The 19175-nt window shown below is 43.1% G+C and overlaps 2 protein-coding genes across 6 annotated transcripts in view; one reads left to right on the plus strand and one right to left on the minus strand.

Annotated features, from left to right (window-relative positions):
- The window catches only part of LOC109873358 (rabankyrin-5), a 38537-nt gene extending 22389 nt beyond the window's left edge, over positions 1 to 16148 (plus strand). For both annotated transcript variants that reach the window (XM_031807904.1, XM_031807903.1), the window contains exons 14-25: positions 1903 to 2056; positions 3897 to 4065; positions 4272 to 4390; positions 5342 to 5498; positions 5749 to 5949; positions 6102 to 6278; positions 10803 to 10950; positions 12586 to 12676; positions 12789 to 12913; positions 13192 to 13338; positions 13584 to 13674; positions 13892 to 16148. In XM_031807904.1, the coding sequence (XP_031663764.1) occupies positions 1903 to 2056; positions 3897 to 4065; positions 4272 to 4390; positions 5342 to 5498; positions 5749 to 5949; positions 6102 to 6278; positions 10803 to 10950; positions 12586 to 12676; positions 12789 to 12913; positions 13192 to 13338; positions 13584 to 13674; positions 13892 to 14024 (1712 nt within the window). In that variant the 3' untranslated portion in view covers positions 14025 to 16148. The remainder of the gene's footprint in view (positions 1 to 1902; positions 2057 to 3896; positions 4066 to 4271; positions 4391 to 5341; positions 5499 to 5748; positions 5950 to 6101; positions 6279 to 10802; positions 10951 to 12585; positions 12677 to 12788; positions 12914 to 13191; positions 13339 to 13583; positions 13675 to 13891) is intronic.
- On the minus strand, positions 15736 to 18701 carry cyb5d2 (cytochrome b5 domain containing 2). Of its 4 annotated transcripts, none has more exons than XM_031807913.1 (4): positions 18298 to 18701; positions 17978 to 18032; positions 17314 to 17496; positions 15736 to 16734 (listed from the first exon to the last, which is right to left on the minus strand). In XM_031807913.1, exons 1-4 carry the CDS (start codon positions 18551 to 18553, stop codon positions 16566 to 16568), a joined length of 663 nt encoding a protein of 220 aa, XP_031663773.1. In that variant the 5' UTR covers positions 18554 to 18701; the 3' UTR covers positions 15736 to 16565. The 4 variants fall into 4 exon arrangements, with proteins under 4 accessions (XP_031663773.1, XP_031663772.1, XP_020320212.1 ...); XM_031807912.1 differs by having other exon boundaries at positions 17978 to 18118; XM_020464623.2 differs by having other exon boundaries at positions 17314 to 17500; positions 17978 to 18118.
- Between the last annotated feature and the right edge of the window lie 474 nt (positions 18702 to 19175).

Consider the following 19175-nt stretch of genomic DNA (forward strand, 5'->3'; position numbering starts at 1 on the left):
CAACATGATGCTGCCACCCCCGTGCTTCACGGTTGGGATGGTGTTCTTCAGCTTGCAAGCCTCCCCCTTTTTACTCCAAACATAATGATGTTCATTATGGCCAAACAGTTATATTTTTGTTTCATTAGACCAGAGGACATTTCTCCAAAAAGTATGATCTTTGTCCCCATGTGCAGTTGCAAACCATTTATGGCTGTTTTGGAGCAGTGGCTTTTTCCTTGCTGAGCTGCCTTTCAGGTTATGTTGATATAGGACTCGATTGATTTGCACTTTCCACACCAAAGTAATTTAATCTCTAGGAGACAGATTGCTTCTCCTTCCTGAGCGGTATGACGTCTGCGTGGTCCCATTGTGTTTATACTTGCGTACTATTGTTTGTACAGATGAACGTGGTACATTCAGGCGTTTGGAAATTGCTCCCAAAGATGAACCAGACTTGTGGAGGTCTACAATTTCTCTTTCTGAGGTCTTGGCTGATTTCTTTAGATTTTCCCATGATGTCAAGCACGGAGTTTGAAGGTAGGCCTTGAAATACATCCACAGGTGCACCTCCAATTGACTCAAATGATGTCAATTAGCCTATCAGAAGCTTCTAAAGCCATGACATCATTTTCTGGAATTTTCCAAGCTGTTTAAAGGCACAGTCAATTTAGTGTATGTAAACTTCTGACCCACTGGAAATTGTGATACAGGGAATTATAAGTGAAATAATCTTGTCTGTAAACAATTGTTGGAAATATTACTTGGTGTCATGCACAAAGTAGATGTCCTAACTGACTTGCCAAAACTATAGTTTGTTAACTAGACGTTTGTGGAGTGGTTGAAAAACGAGTTTTAATGACTCCAACCTAAGTGTATGTAAACTTCCGACTTCAACTGTAGAATTACACTACACTATAATATAATTTTTTTTTTTTTTTTTTTTTACGGCATCGTTATCGGTATTGAAAAATCATAATCGGTCATCTAGTAGGTAGAGTTATTAAAGTGAGTATGCATAGTATATAATAAAAAGAGTAGCAACAGTGTAAAAGGGGTTGGGGGGGGTTGGGGGGGGTTGTCAATACAAATAGTCTGGGTGGTCATTTGATTAAATGTTCAGGAGTCTAATGGCTTGGGTGTGGAAGCTGTTTAGAAGCCTCTTGGACCTAGACTTGGAGCTCCGGTACCGCTTGCCGTGGGGTAGCAGAGAGAACAGTCTATGATTAGGGTGGCTGGAGTCTTTGACATTTTTTTAGGGCCTTCCTCTGACAACGCCTAGTATAGAGGTCCTGGATGGCAGGAAGCGTGGCCCCAGTGATGTACTGGGCCGTACGCATTACCCTCTGTAGTGCCTTGGTCGGAGGCCGAGCAGTTACTATACCAGGTTATGATGTAAGCAGTCAGGATGCTCTCGATGGTGCAGCTGTAGAACCTTTTGAGATTCTGAGGACCCATGCCAAATCTTTTCAGTCTCCTGAGGGGGGAAAGGTGTTGTGCCCTCTTCACAACTGTCTTTGTGTGCTTGGACCAGGTTAGTTTGTTGGGGGTGTGGAACTTGAAGCCCCGTTGATGAGAGCTACCTCCTCTGTTTGCCTGGCTATGTGCAGCCAAAGGTTTTCTAGTCATGATAGTCCAACTCAGAGCCATGTATTTAGTATGAATAGTATGAATATAAATATATGGCTCTGGTCCAACCTAAAACAGTCCATAAAACAGTCCATAGACAGTAGTCCGTACTGAATTCTCCCCTTCCAAGCTTTGCCCCCAAACCTGCTCCTCTTGGATATATCCAGATACACGACAACAGTAGAGAAGTTCAAGCATCTGGATGTTAAATAGGATTTTAAAAGTGTAGTTTGGTCTCACTGAATCCACAGCATTTACAAGTCTGCCTGTTTGTGTCTCTCGTCTGTCCCTCAGGTATGCACACCATAGCAGCCCAGCTCCTGGGTTCTGGGGCATCCATCAACAACACCATGTCCAACGGTCAGACCCTGCTCCACATGGCCATCCACAGACAGGACAGCAAGAGTGCCCTGTTCCTCCTGGAACACCAGGCTGACATCAACGTCAGGTAAATAAGTCACAGATCAGGAGCTTCATAAACCAGCAGATGCATTTCTCAATTATTTATTTTCCCTAGAGGGGGATTTAATTTGGTGTCTGTTTTTAAGTCATGTGACATATCAAATGACATAAACAACAGTGGAGTCTCTGAAGTATACACTAATGCGAAGATGTAGAGTAGCAGGGATTTTTCTGCCACTGTAATCCTTTGGGCCACCTAAGTGTTTTTTTCGGGTTGTTAAGTCAACCTTTTTCTGACATCATTTTTCTGATTGAAAAAAAAAAACGCTTTCAGTGTGAACTTAAAAGACTAAAACGAGATATGAAGTATGTAGAAAAGATAAAAAATATAATCTTTTGACAACTAACAATCAGCCAAATAAAAGCTAGACCATCGGGAGAATATAAAATATAAATATAAAAAAACAATTAAATTAGCAGTATGTTTGAGCAAAGAAAAACAGCGTTAGCCATGGCAAAATGCCTTTAAAACTGCAACATGTACTCTCAGCTGCATTGCAAAAATGTGTAGATTATTTATTTATTTATTTATTTATTTGTGTTAACCAACCTCCAGACGAGCTTCAATGCCATACAACTCTCCTCCCGTGGCCTCGAACTGCTCTTAAATGCAAGTAAAACTAAATGCATGCTCTTCAACTGATCGCTGCCCGGCACCCGCCCGCCCGTCCAGCATCACTACTCTGGACGGTTCTGACTTAGTATGAATATGTGTACAACTACTAATACCTAGGTGTCTGGTTAGACTGTAAACTCTCCTTCCAGACTCACATTAAGCATCTCCAATCCAAAATTAAATCTAGAATCGGCTTCCTATTTCGCAACAAAGCATCCTTCACTCATGCTGCCAAACATACCCTCGTAAAACTGACCATCCTACCGATCCTTGACTTCGGCGATGTCATTTACAAAATAGCCTCCAATACCCTACTCAATAAATTGGATGCAGTCTATCACAGTGCCATCCGTTTTGTCACCAAAGCCCCATATACTACCCACCATTGTGACCTGTATGCTCTAGTCGGCTGGCCCTCACTTCATATTCATCGCTAAACCCACTGGCTCCAGATCATCTATAAGTCTTTGCTAGGTAAAGCTCCGCCTTATCTCAGCTCACTGGTCCCCATAGCAGCACCCACCTGTAGCACACACTCCAGCAGGTATATTTCACTGGTCATCCCCAAAGCCAACACTATCTTTGGCCGCCTTTCCTTCCAGTTCTCTGCTGCCAATGACTGAAACGAATTGCAAAAATCACTGAAGCTGGAGACTCATATCTCCCTCACTAACATTAAGCACCAGCTGTCAGAGCAGCTCACAGATCACTGCACCTGTACATAGCCCATCTGTAAATAACCCATCCAGCTACCTCATCCCCATACTGTTATTTATTTTTGCTCCTTTGCACCCCAGTATCTCTACTTGCACATTCGTCTTCTGTGTTTAATTGCTAAATTGTAATTATTTCGCCACATTGGCCTATTTATTGCTTCCTTCCCTAATCTTACCTCATTGACTGTATGTTTGTTTACTCCATGTGTAACTCTGTTGTTTGTGTCGCACTGCTTTGCTTCATCTTGGCCAGATCGCAGTTGTAAATGAGAACTTTTTCTAATTTATAAAAAAAGTATTTATGTAGACACACTGACGGGCCAACCGGGATCATTGTCACGTCCACCACTTAAGCCTATTTTTGGTCCAGAAAAAACCTTGCGGAAGCACAAGTCATATGCGATATGACCTGTAGTGTTACACATTGGATAAATAACCCTGTGAGTACAAGTAAGCAGGAGGTGTATAAAACCGCCATGTCTCGCTCCCTGCAGGACCCAGGAGGGAGAGACGGCGCTGCAGCTGGCCATTAGTAATCAGCTTCCCCTGGTGGTGGACGCCATCTGCACGCGGGGGGCGGACATGTCCGTGGTGGACAAGAGGGGGCACCCCCCTCTGTGGCTGGCCCTGGAGAATGGCCTAGAGGACATCGCCTCCACGCTGGTGAGACCTGAGGGGGAAGAAGGGGTGGTAGAGGAAGGGTGGTGGAGGTTGTGGTAATGGGAGCCCACAGACTAATGTAAATAAGTGACCGTGGAATACTACGATCGCTGTATGTGAGAGCCTTCGACTCAGTTAGTCAGGAGTCGGGTCGGGTTTGACTGGGATCTGATGTTGAATATGTTGTCTGCTTGTCCCTGCTACTGTAGGTCAGACACGGTTGTGACGCCACCAGTTGGAGCTCTGGTCCCTCAGGCTGTCAGCAGACTCTCCTCCACAGAGCTGTGGATGAGAACAACGAGGTCACCGCCTGTTTCCTCATTCGCAGGTCCGTCTGATCACACTCAACCCTCCTTTATCAATGTCGCCAGTGTCGCCGATGTGCCTCACTTTCTAACGCACTCATGCCTTAACCATGGACTCACTGCAAATTCTTGTTTGACTGTTTAGCAGAGCTTGGGTCTGGTTGATAGTCAAGCTCAGGCTGGTTTTGCTGCTAATTCAAACTGTTTCTTTACTTTCACTGTCCTCTATAGAGTTTGGCAAACTTTTCCACTTCTTTATTTGTGGTAAGAGTGATAATTCTCCAGATTAAAGTTTAATCTAGTTCAGGAATCCATCTTGGTTTAATCTAGTTCAGGAATCTATTTTGGTTTCATTTAGTTCAGGAATCTATTTTGGTTTCATTTATTTCAGGAATCTATTTTGGTTTCATTTAGTTCAGGAATCTATTTTGGTTTCATTTAGTTCAGGAATCTATTTTGGTTTCATTTAGTTCAGGAATCTATTTTGGTTTCATTTAGTTCAGGAATCTATTTTGGTTTCAGTTAGTTCAGGAATCTATTTTGGTTTCATTTAGTTCAGGAATCCATCTTGGTTTAATCTAGTTCAGGAATCCATCTTGTTTCGGAAAGAGTCTGCAAGAGGAAGGTGGTCCCGTGTGGCTCAGTTAGTAAAGCATGGCTCTTGCAACGCCAGGGATGTGAGTTCGGTTCCCACTGTACAAACCGGGGAAGGTATGTAAATGGAAGCACTCTGGATAAGAGCGTCTGCTAAATGACTAAAACATAAATGGAAGTAGTTTCATGGTTAATCAGTGTGACCCGTGCCTGATGACTGCAAACCAGGGGTGTCAAACTCGTATATATAAAATAGTGATCTACAGTGTTTTCAGTAATGATTTAGGTTCTAGTCAAGTCATATGTTATATCATAGTTCCTCCGCTGTAACCTCTTGGCATAGTGCTGATATGTGAGTCTAACCCTGTGTGTCTCTGTAGTGGTTGTGATGTGAACAGCCCACGGCGGCCAGGCCCTAACGGGGAGGGGGGTGAGGAGGCCAGGGACGGACAGTCACCCCTCCACCTGGCAGGCAGCTGGGGGCTGGAGGAGGTGGTACAGTGCCTTCTGGAGTTTGGAGCCAACGTCAACACACAGGTACGTCTCGCTCGCTTACTTAGGACTTTTACTCCTGGACATTACTCCTCCTGGGCCAACAGCTTTTCAACATATCCAGTCTCACTGACTGTCACTCCTCTAAGCACAGGTATCTCACACGGTCATCCCTGTGATAGATTCCTCCACTTAGAGTTGCGATTTAAAAGAATGATTCATTGTTGAGTAAGGAGCATTTCGTGTCTCCTATCCGAGCCCGTTCATTGTGGCTAATATGAGCTGTGTAACCCAGGACGCAGAGGGCCGAGCTTCAATCCACGTTGCCATTAGTAGCCAGCACAGCGTCATCATCCAGCTGCTCATCTCCCACCCGGACATCCGTCTGAACGTACGTGACCGCCAGGGCATGACCCCCTTCGCCTGCGCCATGACCCACAAGAACAACAAGGCTGCAGAGGCCATCCTCAAGAGAGAGCCTGGGGCTGCCGAACAGGTGAGAGCGACACACACACACACACACACACACACACACACACACACTCTGCTTCTTCTTTTGGCCCATTTACTACAGTGTACTCCATCTGACACTGTTTATATAAACCAAATCTTCTCCCCAATCCTTCACTCTCTTTTTTCCCCTCTCAGGTGGACAACAAAGGGCGTAACTTCCTGCATGTGGCGGTGCAGAACTCCGACATCGAGAGTGTTCTGTTCCTGATCAGTGTCCAGGCCAACGTGAACTCCCGTGTGCAGGACGCTGCCAAGCAGACCCCTCTACATCTAGCTGTTCACGCTGCCTCCGAAATGATCGTCCGTAACCTGGTAATGACACCCTGCTTCCTCGTCTGGAGCTGAATGGGTTTTTCACCAGTGCCTGGGACCTCACGATATGATAGTATCGCGATACTATCGTATCGGCCCCATACGTATCGCGATACTATCGTATCGGCCCCATACGTATCGCGATACTATCGTATCGGCCCCATACGTATCGCGATACTATCGTATCGGCCCCATACGTATCGCGATACTATCGTATCGGCCCCATACGTATCGCGATACTATCGTAGCGGCCCCATACGTATCGCGATACTATCGTAGCGGCCCCATACGTATCGCGATACTACCGTACCGGTTCCTACGTATCACGATACTATCGTAGCGGCCCCTACGTATCGCGATACCATCGTAGCGGCCCCTACGTATCGCGATACCATCGTGCCGGCCCCTACGTATCGCGATACTATCGTAGCGGCCCCATACGTATCGCGATACTATCGTAGCGGCCCCATACGTATCGCGATACTATCGTAGCGGCCCCTACGTATCGCGATACGGTATTGTGATTCTCACCATTTGAATATGTATTGCGATCCGATGTTCCAAACAAATAGCTCACTATATGTCTGCTTCAGAGGGACGCGAGGGAGAGCATGGGAAAATGACTTTTGATCAGTCATGGAACTAAAAGTACTGAAAACATGTTGGCTCACTATTTAAAAAGAAGATGGAGAACAAGCTATAAGGTGGAAAAATAGTTTTGGTGCAGGTACAGCAGACTGGCGATAGCTAACGCTACATAGCAAAAAAATGATTACTGTATTCAAAAGTGTCGATTTATAATATTGCAATATGTAACAATCCATTTCTTTTCACCCATCACTAAGTAACACTCTTCTAGTTGTACAGTGGTTACTCCACTAAAAGTTGTGTGATTATGCTGCTGTACGCATACGGTTTAGTACGGTACCCTGCGTCACCACTTCATTGATCCAGACCACCACAAGGGGGAGTTAAAAGCACTGATTATGCTTTCGGATCTTACTGTGTCTGGGCGACATAAACCTAAATAGAAACTGATAATTGTGCACGACTTCAGTATTGCTTACTAAAACTGTTGTTACACTTAAGGTTTTTATTATTTTATTTTGTTAGGATTATTTTGCTCTTACTGTAGTACTGTAGACCACTCCCGACCGGTCACGTTGTACAGTGCCTGAGTGGCGCAGCGGTCTAAGACACTGCACAGCAGTACAAGCTGTGTTGCTACAGATGCTGGTTCAATACCCGTGCCGGCCACACTGGCAGACCCATGAGATGACTGTAGGTTTTTGGTTTCTCTCCCTCTAAAAACAGAAATAAATAATTCTAAATAACAAACTGGCTTTATTTACAAATTAGTAACAATGTCTCACCCCATGTTCAAGAATGGCCTTTTTCTCACTCATTTTACGTTATTTGAAAACAAAATAATCTCTGAAATATGGTTATTTTTTAAACAAAGCGATTATTATTAATTTAGAATTGTATAAAAGCCCCTTGGATATTCTCACAGATTTATTAGTAGGACAATATATATTGGTCATGGCTCCCGAGTGGCGCACAATGGGATTGCCTTGCAGTTGTCCAGCTGTATCCACTGAAAGGTTCAAGGCACGAGTGCAGGGGGCACGGGATTGGCTGCAGAGCAACGCACAGAAGACTGACCTAGCCCATGGGGAAGGGAGGAGGAGGGGAGGGGAGGGGGTGGACCACCCCGCCACACTGGGTAGCACAGAGCAACACAGAAGACTGACCTAGCCCATGGGGAAGGGAGGAGGAGGGGAGGGGGTGGACCACCCCGCCACAGTGGGTAGCACAGAGCAACACAGAAGACTGACCTAGCCCATGGGGAAGGGAAGGGAAGGGAAGGGAAGGGAAGGGAAGGGAAGGGAAGGGAAGGGAGTGGAGTGGACCCCCACCCTGCCACACTGGGTAGCACAGAGCAACACAGAAGACTGACCTAGCCCATGGGGAAGGGAGGAGGAGGGGAGGGGAGTGGACCCTCCACCCCTCCACACTGGGTAGCACAGAGCAACACTTTAAGGGGCACTAATAATGGAGCTGACTAGGGAAACGTTCCCGCTGTTCTTAGTGCCAGTCTGGACATTCAAATTAAAACAATTTAACTAATAATGGCATCTTCATGCTTACTTTAATAAAATAATGATAAACATACTCTTTCAAAATGCCGATGTTTGTTTAGTTATTGATCCATAACGAATTACTATGGGAATAAATACCACTGAATTACAGAAATATTGGAACAAAGCTGTCTAATGAAGGTAACAAATTGTTGCTTAATGGAAAATACTCTTTCAAACACACACGGTCACGTTGTACAGCGCCATTATGGCTATTAGCAGGTAGCTAGACAATAGACTTGCCTATTTAAAAAAAAATATATATATATATTTATTTTACCTTTATTTAACTAGGCAAGTCAGTTAAGAACAAATTCTTATTTTCAATGACGGCCTAGGAACAGTGGGTTAACTGCCTGTTCAGGGGCAGAAGGAGAGTAGGGGAAAATTCTATTGTCAAATGTATTTTTTTGTTAAGTTGGCTGTATCACAACCGGCTGTGATTGGTTGCTTTTTCAGTTTAATCCACCAGAAGAAGAAAAACAAATAATAAAACAAAGTATTGTGTATCACATCCGGCTGTGATTGGGAGTCCCACAGGGCGGCGCACAACTGGCCCAGTGTATCTCTCCCTATAAAAACATAAAAAAATGTTTTGGCCTTTATTCAGATGACAATCGCTCACTTTCATATATATATATATTTTTTTTACGAAATTACCTCCAAAATATCATTATATATAAAAAATATTGTTATATATAATAAATAAATAAATAATTATATATTAAGTTGATGGCACAGTTATATAGACCACCGCCTACATAAGGCTTGAGTGAGTTACTCATTCATGGCTTTGGATCGAAATAAATAAGTACCAATATTCTTTCTGATAGTCTTTTAATAAAGAAATGTTTTGGTTATCCTGACCTGGACAACATGTACATTATTATCATAGCCCATGATGGGCTGGTAGCAGGACAACATACCTTTACCAACACCTCTCTGTATTTTGATACTTTGTGGATGGGGCCTCCCCAGTGGTGCAGCTGTCGAAGTCACCGCAATGCAAAATGCGTTGCTACAGATACCCGTGCCGTCCGCCACCGGGAGACCCGTGAGGCGGCATTTGGTTTTAATTTAGAATCCTCTATATGTAATTATTGATGGAGAGTCATGTCATATTTTTCCGATATACTGTAGGCCTACCGTAGGCGACATGAGTCTCACTAGTGTTGAGTAATGTGCTGTTAAAAGTGGTGTAAGTCTTATTTATTTAAAGAGCATATTGAAGTTAGAAGCAATTGGATTTGAAGCAATAGCCTCAACTATTTTAGCAACGTTTCACGCTGCTTTGAGACAAGCATAGGGACTGGTCTTGATAAATCAATTAGATTTTTATTTTCACTGAATCTCCTTTTGGATATTGGTTAGACTACAATTATGGTGTAGAAATGTTATTCTATTAGTGTAACCTTTATTTAACTAGGCAAGTCAGTTAAGAACAAATTCTTATTTACAAGAACAGCCTACTCCTTCCTCCCCATCGGGGAATTGAACCCCGGTCTTCCACATGCCCGCATAACACGGGGATTCTTTAGCTAAATAGCCAAGTACTGTAGCCTACTCCCTACCGTCACGTTGTACAGCGCCACGGAAACCCAGAGGGTTTTACATTTTTCTTGGAATAAAAACAGTATAATATTAATCAAATTAATTAAGCAAGATTTCTTAAAATCAGTCCCATACACTATGCTCTTACAAAAAAAGATTTTAAATTCTCTACTACAACCACTATTGAAGGCTATCAAATGCTTCTCAAAGATACCCTCTGGTGGTCAAACTAGCACTAACTAGCATTAATGGTACCAGTGGTTGGCATATAATTCTGCAGCACCATGCAAGCTGTTCCGCAGTACGCTGCAACTTTTAAAGGACGAAGCTGTTCTTCTGTCAGGATAGACTGACTGTCTGTGGGCTCTATTTGAACAAACATAACGGTAGACTTCTGGTGCTCTCACGTGGCGCTATAGCTCCCATGAGTGACAGAAATATTTTTTCACAGCGGGAATCGTGGGCGAAATAGAAATAGAAAGGGCTGTTTTGATAAAAAAAAAGAAAAAAAGCTGTAGGTGTAACGAGGGCTTGACCACTCGCTGGTCAATCAACGTGCTCCATGGCTTAGTATGGCGTGTGGTGGTCTCAAGTTGTGTGTTTTTGACAGTCGTTACGTTGTCATTAACTCCAATGTCTTAGTCCCAGACAGACGTGTGGCTCTTTCATCTTAATTGCAGCCGCGTTGTGCAGATGGTCAGATGGTGAAGCGTTTAACAAGTTAACATCCTCTCATGAGATACGCAACTCTAAAAGAGACAACCTGGAACGCAACGTGAGTGTGTGTGTGTGTGTGTGAGACTGGTGTCTGACTCTAGTATGTCCACTGCAGCTGCTGGCCGGTGCCAAAGTGAATGAGCTGACCAAACACAGACAGACCGCTCTACACCTGGCAGCCCAGCAGGACCTGGCCACTATCTGCTCTGTGCTGCTGGAAAACGGAGTGGACTTCACCGCTGTGGATGAGAATGGCAACAACGGTACAGGCCCCCGGTTTCCCAAAAGCTTCTTATGACTAAGTTCATCGTTGTAACAATATTCCTTCAAAAAGGTTCTATCTCAGAGCCGTTTCCCAAAACCATCGTTATTAACGTTGAACCGGCTTATTTAACGACTGACTCAGACCAATCGTAGAACAGAGAAGTGCGTTAGGCGAATTTATTTATTATTATTTAATTTTTTTGCCCTTCAGTGTCACTTTTATACACACAAGATCTCTGCTAAACACAAGATCTCTGCTAAACACAAGATCTCTGCTAAACACAAGATCTCTGCTAAACACAAGATATCTGCAAGATCTCTGCTAAACACAAGATCTCTGCTAAACACAAGATCTCTGCTAAACACAAGATCTCTGCTAAACACAAGATCTCTGCAAGATCTCTGCTAAACACAAGATCTCTGCAAGATCTCTGCTAAACGCAAGATCTCTGCTAAACGCAAGATCTCTGCTAAACGCGAGAGATCTCTGCTAAAACACAACATCAAGATGTTTCTGTCTCTCTGTGACCTCTGATAACTTCAGAACGAATGACTACAAATACAAAGTTGCCAGTGTCTTTGAGACTGTTACAAACAAGCGGATGACAAATGAAAACCAAGAGGAGTATTATAAGATAAACACAGTGTAGACTACATAGATCTATATATTGAAATACATTTCATGTTCATTCAATTGGGTTTTACTTAGCTATTTGTATACTATAATTTTTGTCTCAATATATTTCATGATGTATAAGAAGAGGGGCGCAGGGCTCAGAGAGTGGGAATAGAGAGGAAGAGGGAGTCTGTGGCAGGAGTCTGTTTTCATCTGCTAGTTGATCAACGATGTGTCAAACCTTGAGTTAGTCCATTATTATATGGCATTAGAATAAGGTGATAATATCTCTCTAGGAGCTGATCCATCGTCAGTATTGTGGAATAATTATAATATTACGGTAAGATTTGAAAGGGAGAAAGCTGATCCGAGAGCAGTGCTTCCTTTCTTTTTATCCTATCAGTATCAGACACATGCCTTTAACGGTGCTCTTAGCGAACGTTCTGTCTGCGTGGTGTTTTTTGGGAAACGCATGTTACATTTTCGAGCGTTGTAGGAAAGATGCATTGTTAAAATAAGTTCCGTCGCTATATGGAAACCAGAGCCGTAATGGCCCTGAGCCGTAATGGCCCTGAGCCGTAATGGCCCTGAGCCGTAATGGCCCTGAGCCGCAATGGCCCTGAGCCGTAATGGCCCTGAGCCGTAATGGCCCTGAGCCGTAATGGCCCTGAGCCGTAATGTTAGAAGGGGCTGTTTCAAGCCACAGAACTACCCTCCTTACAATGATTCTTTACTACTTAACTGTCCTCAACTCTGCTGCACTATTACCCATGCTGGAAAAAACCCATTCCTGATTTATCAGGTCAACACCCCTAATCTGTTGTTTATGATACTTGCCTGACAAATAAGGGCCTTTTTAACTCTAGTGGACATCAAGTTGTCGCGCGCTACAAAAGCGGGAGATGTGATGGGCTTCTGCCCCAAGTGGGCTGTTCCAGCTTACTTACTGACTCTTTTTAAACTCCTTTTCCCTGTTTTTCCTCACGGTTTTGTTTTCTCTTGTTCTGTCCGTCCTCAGCTCTGCACCTGGCCGTAATGCAGGGTCGGCTTAACAATGTGCGAGCCCTTCTCACAGAGTCCAACATCGACGCAGAGGCCTTCAATCTCCGGTACGCTCCTGTTCTCACCGGTTCATAACTTCAGCCATGGTGCTGCTCTTAATGGCCATTACACAAAAGGTTTATTGTGTTTTTATTCACTGAACACTTGTCTGTTTTGTAGGGGCCAGTCACCGATGCACGTCCTGGGGCAATATGGGAAAGAGAATGCGGCGGCCATCTTTGAGCTTTTCTTGGAGTGTATGCCCGAGTACCCTCTGGACAAAGTGGACAATGAAGGGAACACCGGTAGGAAGGAGAGCAGGGTTCTGCTTCAATCTCTATCTGACTGATTGGATTAAGGCCCCTTTGGGTTTAGTGTTTCTGTCCTGAACTAACAACTTGCTTAGTTAGTCTCAAATGTTTGACTCGTTATAAGCCATTATAATGATATTTATTTATTCTCTTTATCTAACCAGGTAAATTATTTGGGAGCACATTCTCTCTTACAATAGCGAATAATACTAAATTAAAGGAACCAAGAGGTATATATGTTCTAGAGAATGACATTTGTTTTGGTTCCTCAGTTCTGTTGTTGGCCTACATGAAGGGCAACGCTAACCTGTGTCGTGCCATCGTGAGGTCTGGTGCACGTATGGGCCTCAACAACAACCAGGGAATCAACATCTTCAACTACCAAGTAGCCACCAAGCAACTGCTCTTCCGCCTCCTAGGTTAGACACCTGGAATGGATCTGCTGTTGGTGTTGCATACCGTAGTTCAGTGTAGAGGACCTACAGTACATAGTTCACATTAGGTCACCTGCTTTGACACATGTAGGTATAGAGAAGAGTTTACATTGGATCCTTGGCATAATCCTGATTTTATTTATTGATGCTCGGGTCAATACATTTTGAATAGGTATTTTTAAGAGGATGGTGGGGCCATTCTCACTGTGTTTTGTGTGTTGTTGTTTTAGATATGTTGACCAAAGAGCCCCCGTGGTGTGATGGATCAAACTGTTATGAATGTGCTGCCAAGTTTGGAGTCACCACAAGGAAACATCACTGGTAAGTACCGGAAAAACAGTGTCTTAATAAAGACTGCTTTTGTCCTTCCGAGAGAAGTGAAATTGTTAGTTCCAAGTCCTGTTGTCTTTGGCAAGTTATTATATCAGACCTTACTCACCAAATGTTCTCTCTGCTCGTCTTTCTCGCCTTTCTCCCTCGTTTTCCTTCTTTTTCCTCCCTGGCCCCCCTCTTGTCCTCCCCCCTTGTCTCACCCCAGCCGTCACTGCGGCCGCTTGCTCTGCCACAAGTGTTCTATAAAAGAGATCCCCATCATTAAGTTTGACCTGAACAAGCCCGTGAGGGTCTGTGATGTCTGCTTCGACGTGCTGACTCTGGGTGGGGTGTCCTAATGCAGTGGACAGCCTGCTCCTCCATCCTTCTCTCCCTCCATCTTCCCACCACCCCGACACCATAGGCTGGGCAACAACAGGAAATCGAGTGACTCGGCAGTGGCAGCCAGGGCTAGTTATTGGACAGAGTTACAGACAGACCACAACCTCTGTACTATTCATTCCAGTCTATCAAAACATGTTAGCTAATGTTCCAATATTCTTAAGAAGTAGAATATAAAAACATTTTTTTTAAATCAAATGAATCACGTAGTGAAAATTGGATAAAAATGAAAGTAGCTTGGCTTGACTCAATGACTCCTGGACTGGACTGGTTGGGGAGAGGTAGATGTTAATCGTATTGTCATGATTTGACTCCTGATATCATTCATCAGGTGTTTGAAGGAATCATGAGAATCATTGATGAACTTGTGACGGTGTCATATTGTGTTAGTGATGAACGTGTAATGGTGTCAGATTGAATCAGTGATGAACATGTAATGGTGTCAGATTGAATCAGTGATGAACATGTAATGGTGTCAGATTGAGTCAGTGATGAACATGTAATGGTGTCAGATTGAGTCAGTGATGAACGTGTAATGGTGTCCGATTGAATCAGTGAAGAACATGTAATGGTGTCAGATTGAGTCAGTGATGAACGTGTAATGGTGTCAGATTGAATCATGAGAATCAGTGATGAATGTGATGGTGTCAGAGCCCTAACCCTGGTCTCGGTTGAGAGCAGACAGCATGTGTGCAGCAACCGAGCTGGCCTACTCATCAAATGAATCCATCACTGCACTGTGCTGGTGAGACAGGAAACAGCAGCCGAGCTTGCGGCCCTCTTAAGACCTGCCCTGCGTTACAATCAGCTGACCTTTGTCCCGAAATGTGCACTTGTTCACTTCCCTTCATGGATTCAGAAGAAAAAGGACTGCTATAAGAAATGTTAATTTGTTGTATTTTCTCTTAACTGTTGGCTGTGTGGCTGGTTCTATATGAACAAGAGACGGGTTGGTTGGATTTTAAGGGAATGGAGTTGACTATTTTTCATATACAAAAAAATACATCGATTTGAATCGATGATTCAATGATGGATTTAATGATTAAAATGTTCATGAAACACTAATTGGGTTAAATATATTGCTTAATTAACTCTCAATACTTAAAAGTGAGACCTCTGCTTTAAAAAAATACTAATAAAAGTCTGTGAGATTATATTCACATGATTTGAAATGTAATGGAATAAAACAACCTCCGTAAGTGTTTCTTGACCACATGGTAAAGGTTTATAGCATCGGTAAGTGGGACTAGGCACTCAACTATCACGTGAGGTGTTTTCTATCAGAACTGGAAAGGCTGAGAACATCTTTACCATTGAGGATTTGTTAGTCCCAAAATGCAAAATAATTATTGCTTTGAAATTTCTACTTATGATAAAATACCTATTATGCTTATGCATGTCATTTAATTTGTAGCCTATACTTTTGTATTGTCTTATAATCATTGTGAATTGTGTCTGTTTCCCAGACCACCAAAGTGTACATTCCAAGTCCATGAAATCTGGGTCTTTAGTAAGGTGGTGTTGTTTGGGGGGGGGGGGGGGGGGATTTATATGTAACATGCTCCAATTGGTATTGCCTCGAGTGTTGTCTTGACCTGTCAGGCTAGTTTCCCAGACCCAGATTAAGATGAGTCCAGGACAACAACAAAAAAAAAGCACTTTCAATGAACATGTTCAGGCCTTTAGTCCAGAAAACCAGCCTGTATGTTTTAATGCGTCTGGATTTCAAAACCTAACAGGCGCACTTTATCAAAGACCACATGACATTTCTGACATAAGGGGAGAGAATGTGAGAGGAGTTGGTGGTGGCCATTGGTCCGTCAGTGGTCCACTATAAGCATTGTTAAATTGTACAGAAATGTATCATATTTTTGACCACTACAACTGTTTTGTACTTAATGCAGTTTGTGCTTTTTTTTTTTTTTGTGACAAAACTGAAATGTTTGCCTCTGTTAATCTTTTCTGAACGTTGTGTTCTCTCTATGCGCAGATATCTAGCCCGTGTCCTTTTTTTTTTTTTTAGAGAGAAAAGGGACGACTTTTCATAAAGTTAATCAAAAATAAAAACACAGAATCTTGTTTTTCACTCTACTTTTCATACAAAAACAAAACATCAACTTATTTCTAAGATGATGTTCAGTACAACTTCCTGGTACACATGTCCTTATTGTCTTCACATCCCATCTGACAAATTACCAAAACACCTATGAAACAATTTAATTTGTCTATGTACAGATATAGTAAACATTTCCCTTCTATTCCTAGTTATTAGTGTGTCAATTAGTTGGCATACTGCACATTAATTACACAGAACTTAAAAATGTACATGCATAAAGAACTAAACAGAAACAAATCAACTTCGGTTATTTTCAAACGGGCATAAATCAAATAGCCAGTAATTCTGATTAGGACACCTTGGGAAGTCCCTGAGTTTTAAATAACAGTATATACGCCATTCTATAGTCTTTTTGCAAGAGGCTCAGCCTTCCCAGAGCCCTCTACTCTCTGACAGGACATGAGTCCGCATGAGGGGGGCAGTCCTCGTACTCCTGAATGTTTGGGTTTTCCAGCGTGGAGGAATTCTGGACACACACACAGCGAGAGCGGCCCGAGCCAGGAGAGAACAGCTTCCTAGGTACGCCGGCCCAGTCTCTCTGCACTCCACCACTAAGGAGAAAATAACAGTCAAATCAGAGGTTCATGCTTAAAAAAAAACTGTTCATTCCCTAATAATACTTCCAGAGACCATATCTGTAATGCAGCCTTCCCCCAAACTCAGTGCACGTTTAGTTTTTTGCCCTAACTACACAGCTGATTAAAATGATCAAAGCTTGATTATTTGAATCAGCTGTAGTGCTAGGGGGGGGAACTAAACATGGGAAACACTGCTTATAATGGCTGTGAATATTCTACCCAGTCTTGTTTTATAGCAGGAAAACAATACAGATTTATATGCATATATTATATATTTATATGTTGGCTCCCCCAGGTGTAATGAAATCTTTCAGTATGGGACCGTTTGGACCTGCACACGTTGCTCCACCACCACATAGGCTAGTAAATACAATGGCCGTGTTCAAACACATCATATCCGTGGTGCATTGTGACTGATCTACAAATACTAAAAATGAGCAGTTACTCATTTTGCAAAGATGCAAGGTGATTCGTAGAGTCGGCAGTCGCCTGCCCCAGCGGCTGCAATGTCGAACAAGTCCAATGTTTCTCTGTGCACCATGTCGTCAGTACCTCTTGGTGGAGCACCAGACCCGTCCTCTCCTGGCAGCGTTCCACTCAGAGTTGCAGGCTGGGAGGTGTTGCTTCTCAGCCTGGGCTTGGTCCTTGAGTCTCCGCCCCTGCTCCAGGGCTGCCTCCACCTGTAGCAGGGCCTCGGTGGGCTCTCCACTCTCACTGTAGAACCGTCCCACCAGTCTGCCTGTAGCATAGGGGACTTTAATCTCACACGAATGGTCTTACCTTCCTTATACTGTCAATGGATTCTCTGTATACGCCTGTCCTGTAGGCTAACAATGTCTAAGTGAAAATACATGACACATTTCTTTATGAAATCCCTTGTAGACTAAACCATATCACGGGCTTGGATAGTTTCCCCATTCTGAGAAATTATGTATTTTCAAAGGTTTAGTCCGCAAGGGAATTTATAAAAAAAAAAATTTTAAAAAAAGTGTTTCATGTATTTTCACGTGTATAATGTATTGAACAGGTACTGGGTGCAATAATATCAACCGTGTGACAAATGTTCATTGATCAAATGGACCACGGATCCTCACATAAAGATACCCTGGCCTGGCATACAGTCATCGGGCTCATTTGAGCGCTAAAGCAAAAGTAACCGAATGTAGACTAAAGTAGAGGTGATCCGCTCGAACACAACTCATTGTATGATACGCACCGACAGGCTCGTAGTCCTTGTGATAGAAGGCCAGCCAGTCGTACAGGGACACCACCTGAGCAGGGGACAGACTAGACAAGTCATCGGTCAGACCAGTATCTGTGAAGTCCCCAGTGACAAAGGACAGAGAAGCGTCTTTACCTTAAAAACAAGGGGGAATAGAAAGCAGCATAGAGATGTATTCACACGTCTGACAAAATCTGCGTCTCTTATTCTTAAGTGTATGGAATGTTATATAATCTACAGGCATGTTCACAATTAAGAGATCCGCTGTTAAAGGACCCTGGCACGTAGATTTAAAACTATTTAAAAAAAATCACCTGCAAAGAAACGATAACCACCACCAGGACCATAATGCTTCATCCCCTTTTCTACATCGAACACCTGTCCTAAAATGGCCAGATAAAGGCCCTTGCTGTTCTCCTCTCCGGTGTACAGTGATAACTCATCTTTGATTATGAGACGCGCAGGTGGAACTGTCGATTGAGGTGCATCGCCAGTAATGTTGGCCCAGTCCTGACGCAGTAATAGTATTGCCACTAATACAAAAATAAACGAAATGATAAACCCTAACATTATGTCTAAGGCTATCCTTGTTATTTGCCGTTACTCTTTGACCAATGTTCAGTCATTGACAAAATGTTTCTCCGATTCTGTTGTTTTGTTTTTCCGGGTATGCATTTCATCCACGGCACATGCTCACATCCGTGCAGATATACGAATGTCTTCTTCTGTTTTTTTTTTTAAATGGCGGTTGGCAACCAAAAGGTGAATTACCGCCTCCAACTGGACTGGAGTGTAAATCAAATTAACCTGCCAATTTTATTTAACCAGGTAGGCTAGTTGAGAACAAGTTCTCATTTACAACTGCGACCTGGCCAAGATAAAGCATAGCAGTGTGAGCAGACAACAACACAGAGTTACACATGGAGTAAACAATTAACAAGTCAATAACACAGTAGAAAAAAAAGAGAGTCTATATACATTGTGTGCAAAAGGCATGAGGATGTAGGCGAATAATTACAATTTTGCAGATTAACACTGGAGTGATAAATGATCAGATGGTCATGCACAGAATCATGTTCAGAATCAAAACACAAAAGGACAGACAGTGACTCTTCTGTTACACCACAGATTTACAAACCATCTGTCTAGTGTTTTTGTAGCTCAGTGGTTTGGACATACAGTGCATTCGGAA

Source organism: Oncorhynchus kisutch, linkage group LG28 (genome assembly GCF_002021735.2).
Source record: "Oncorhynchus kisutch isolate 150728-3 linkage group LG28, Okis_V2, whole genome shotgun sequence".
NCBI classification, from domain to species: Eukaryota; Metazoa; Chordata; class Actinopteri; order Salmoniformes; family Salmonidae; genus Oncorhynchus; species Oncorhynchus kisutch.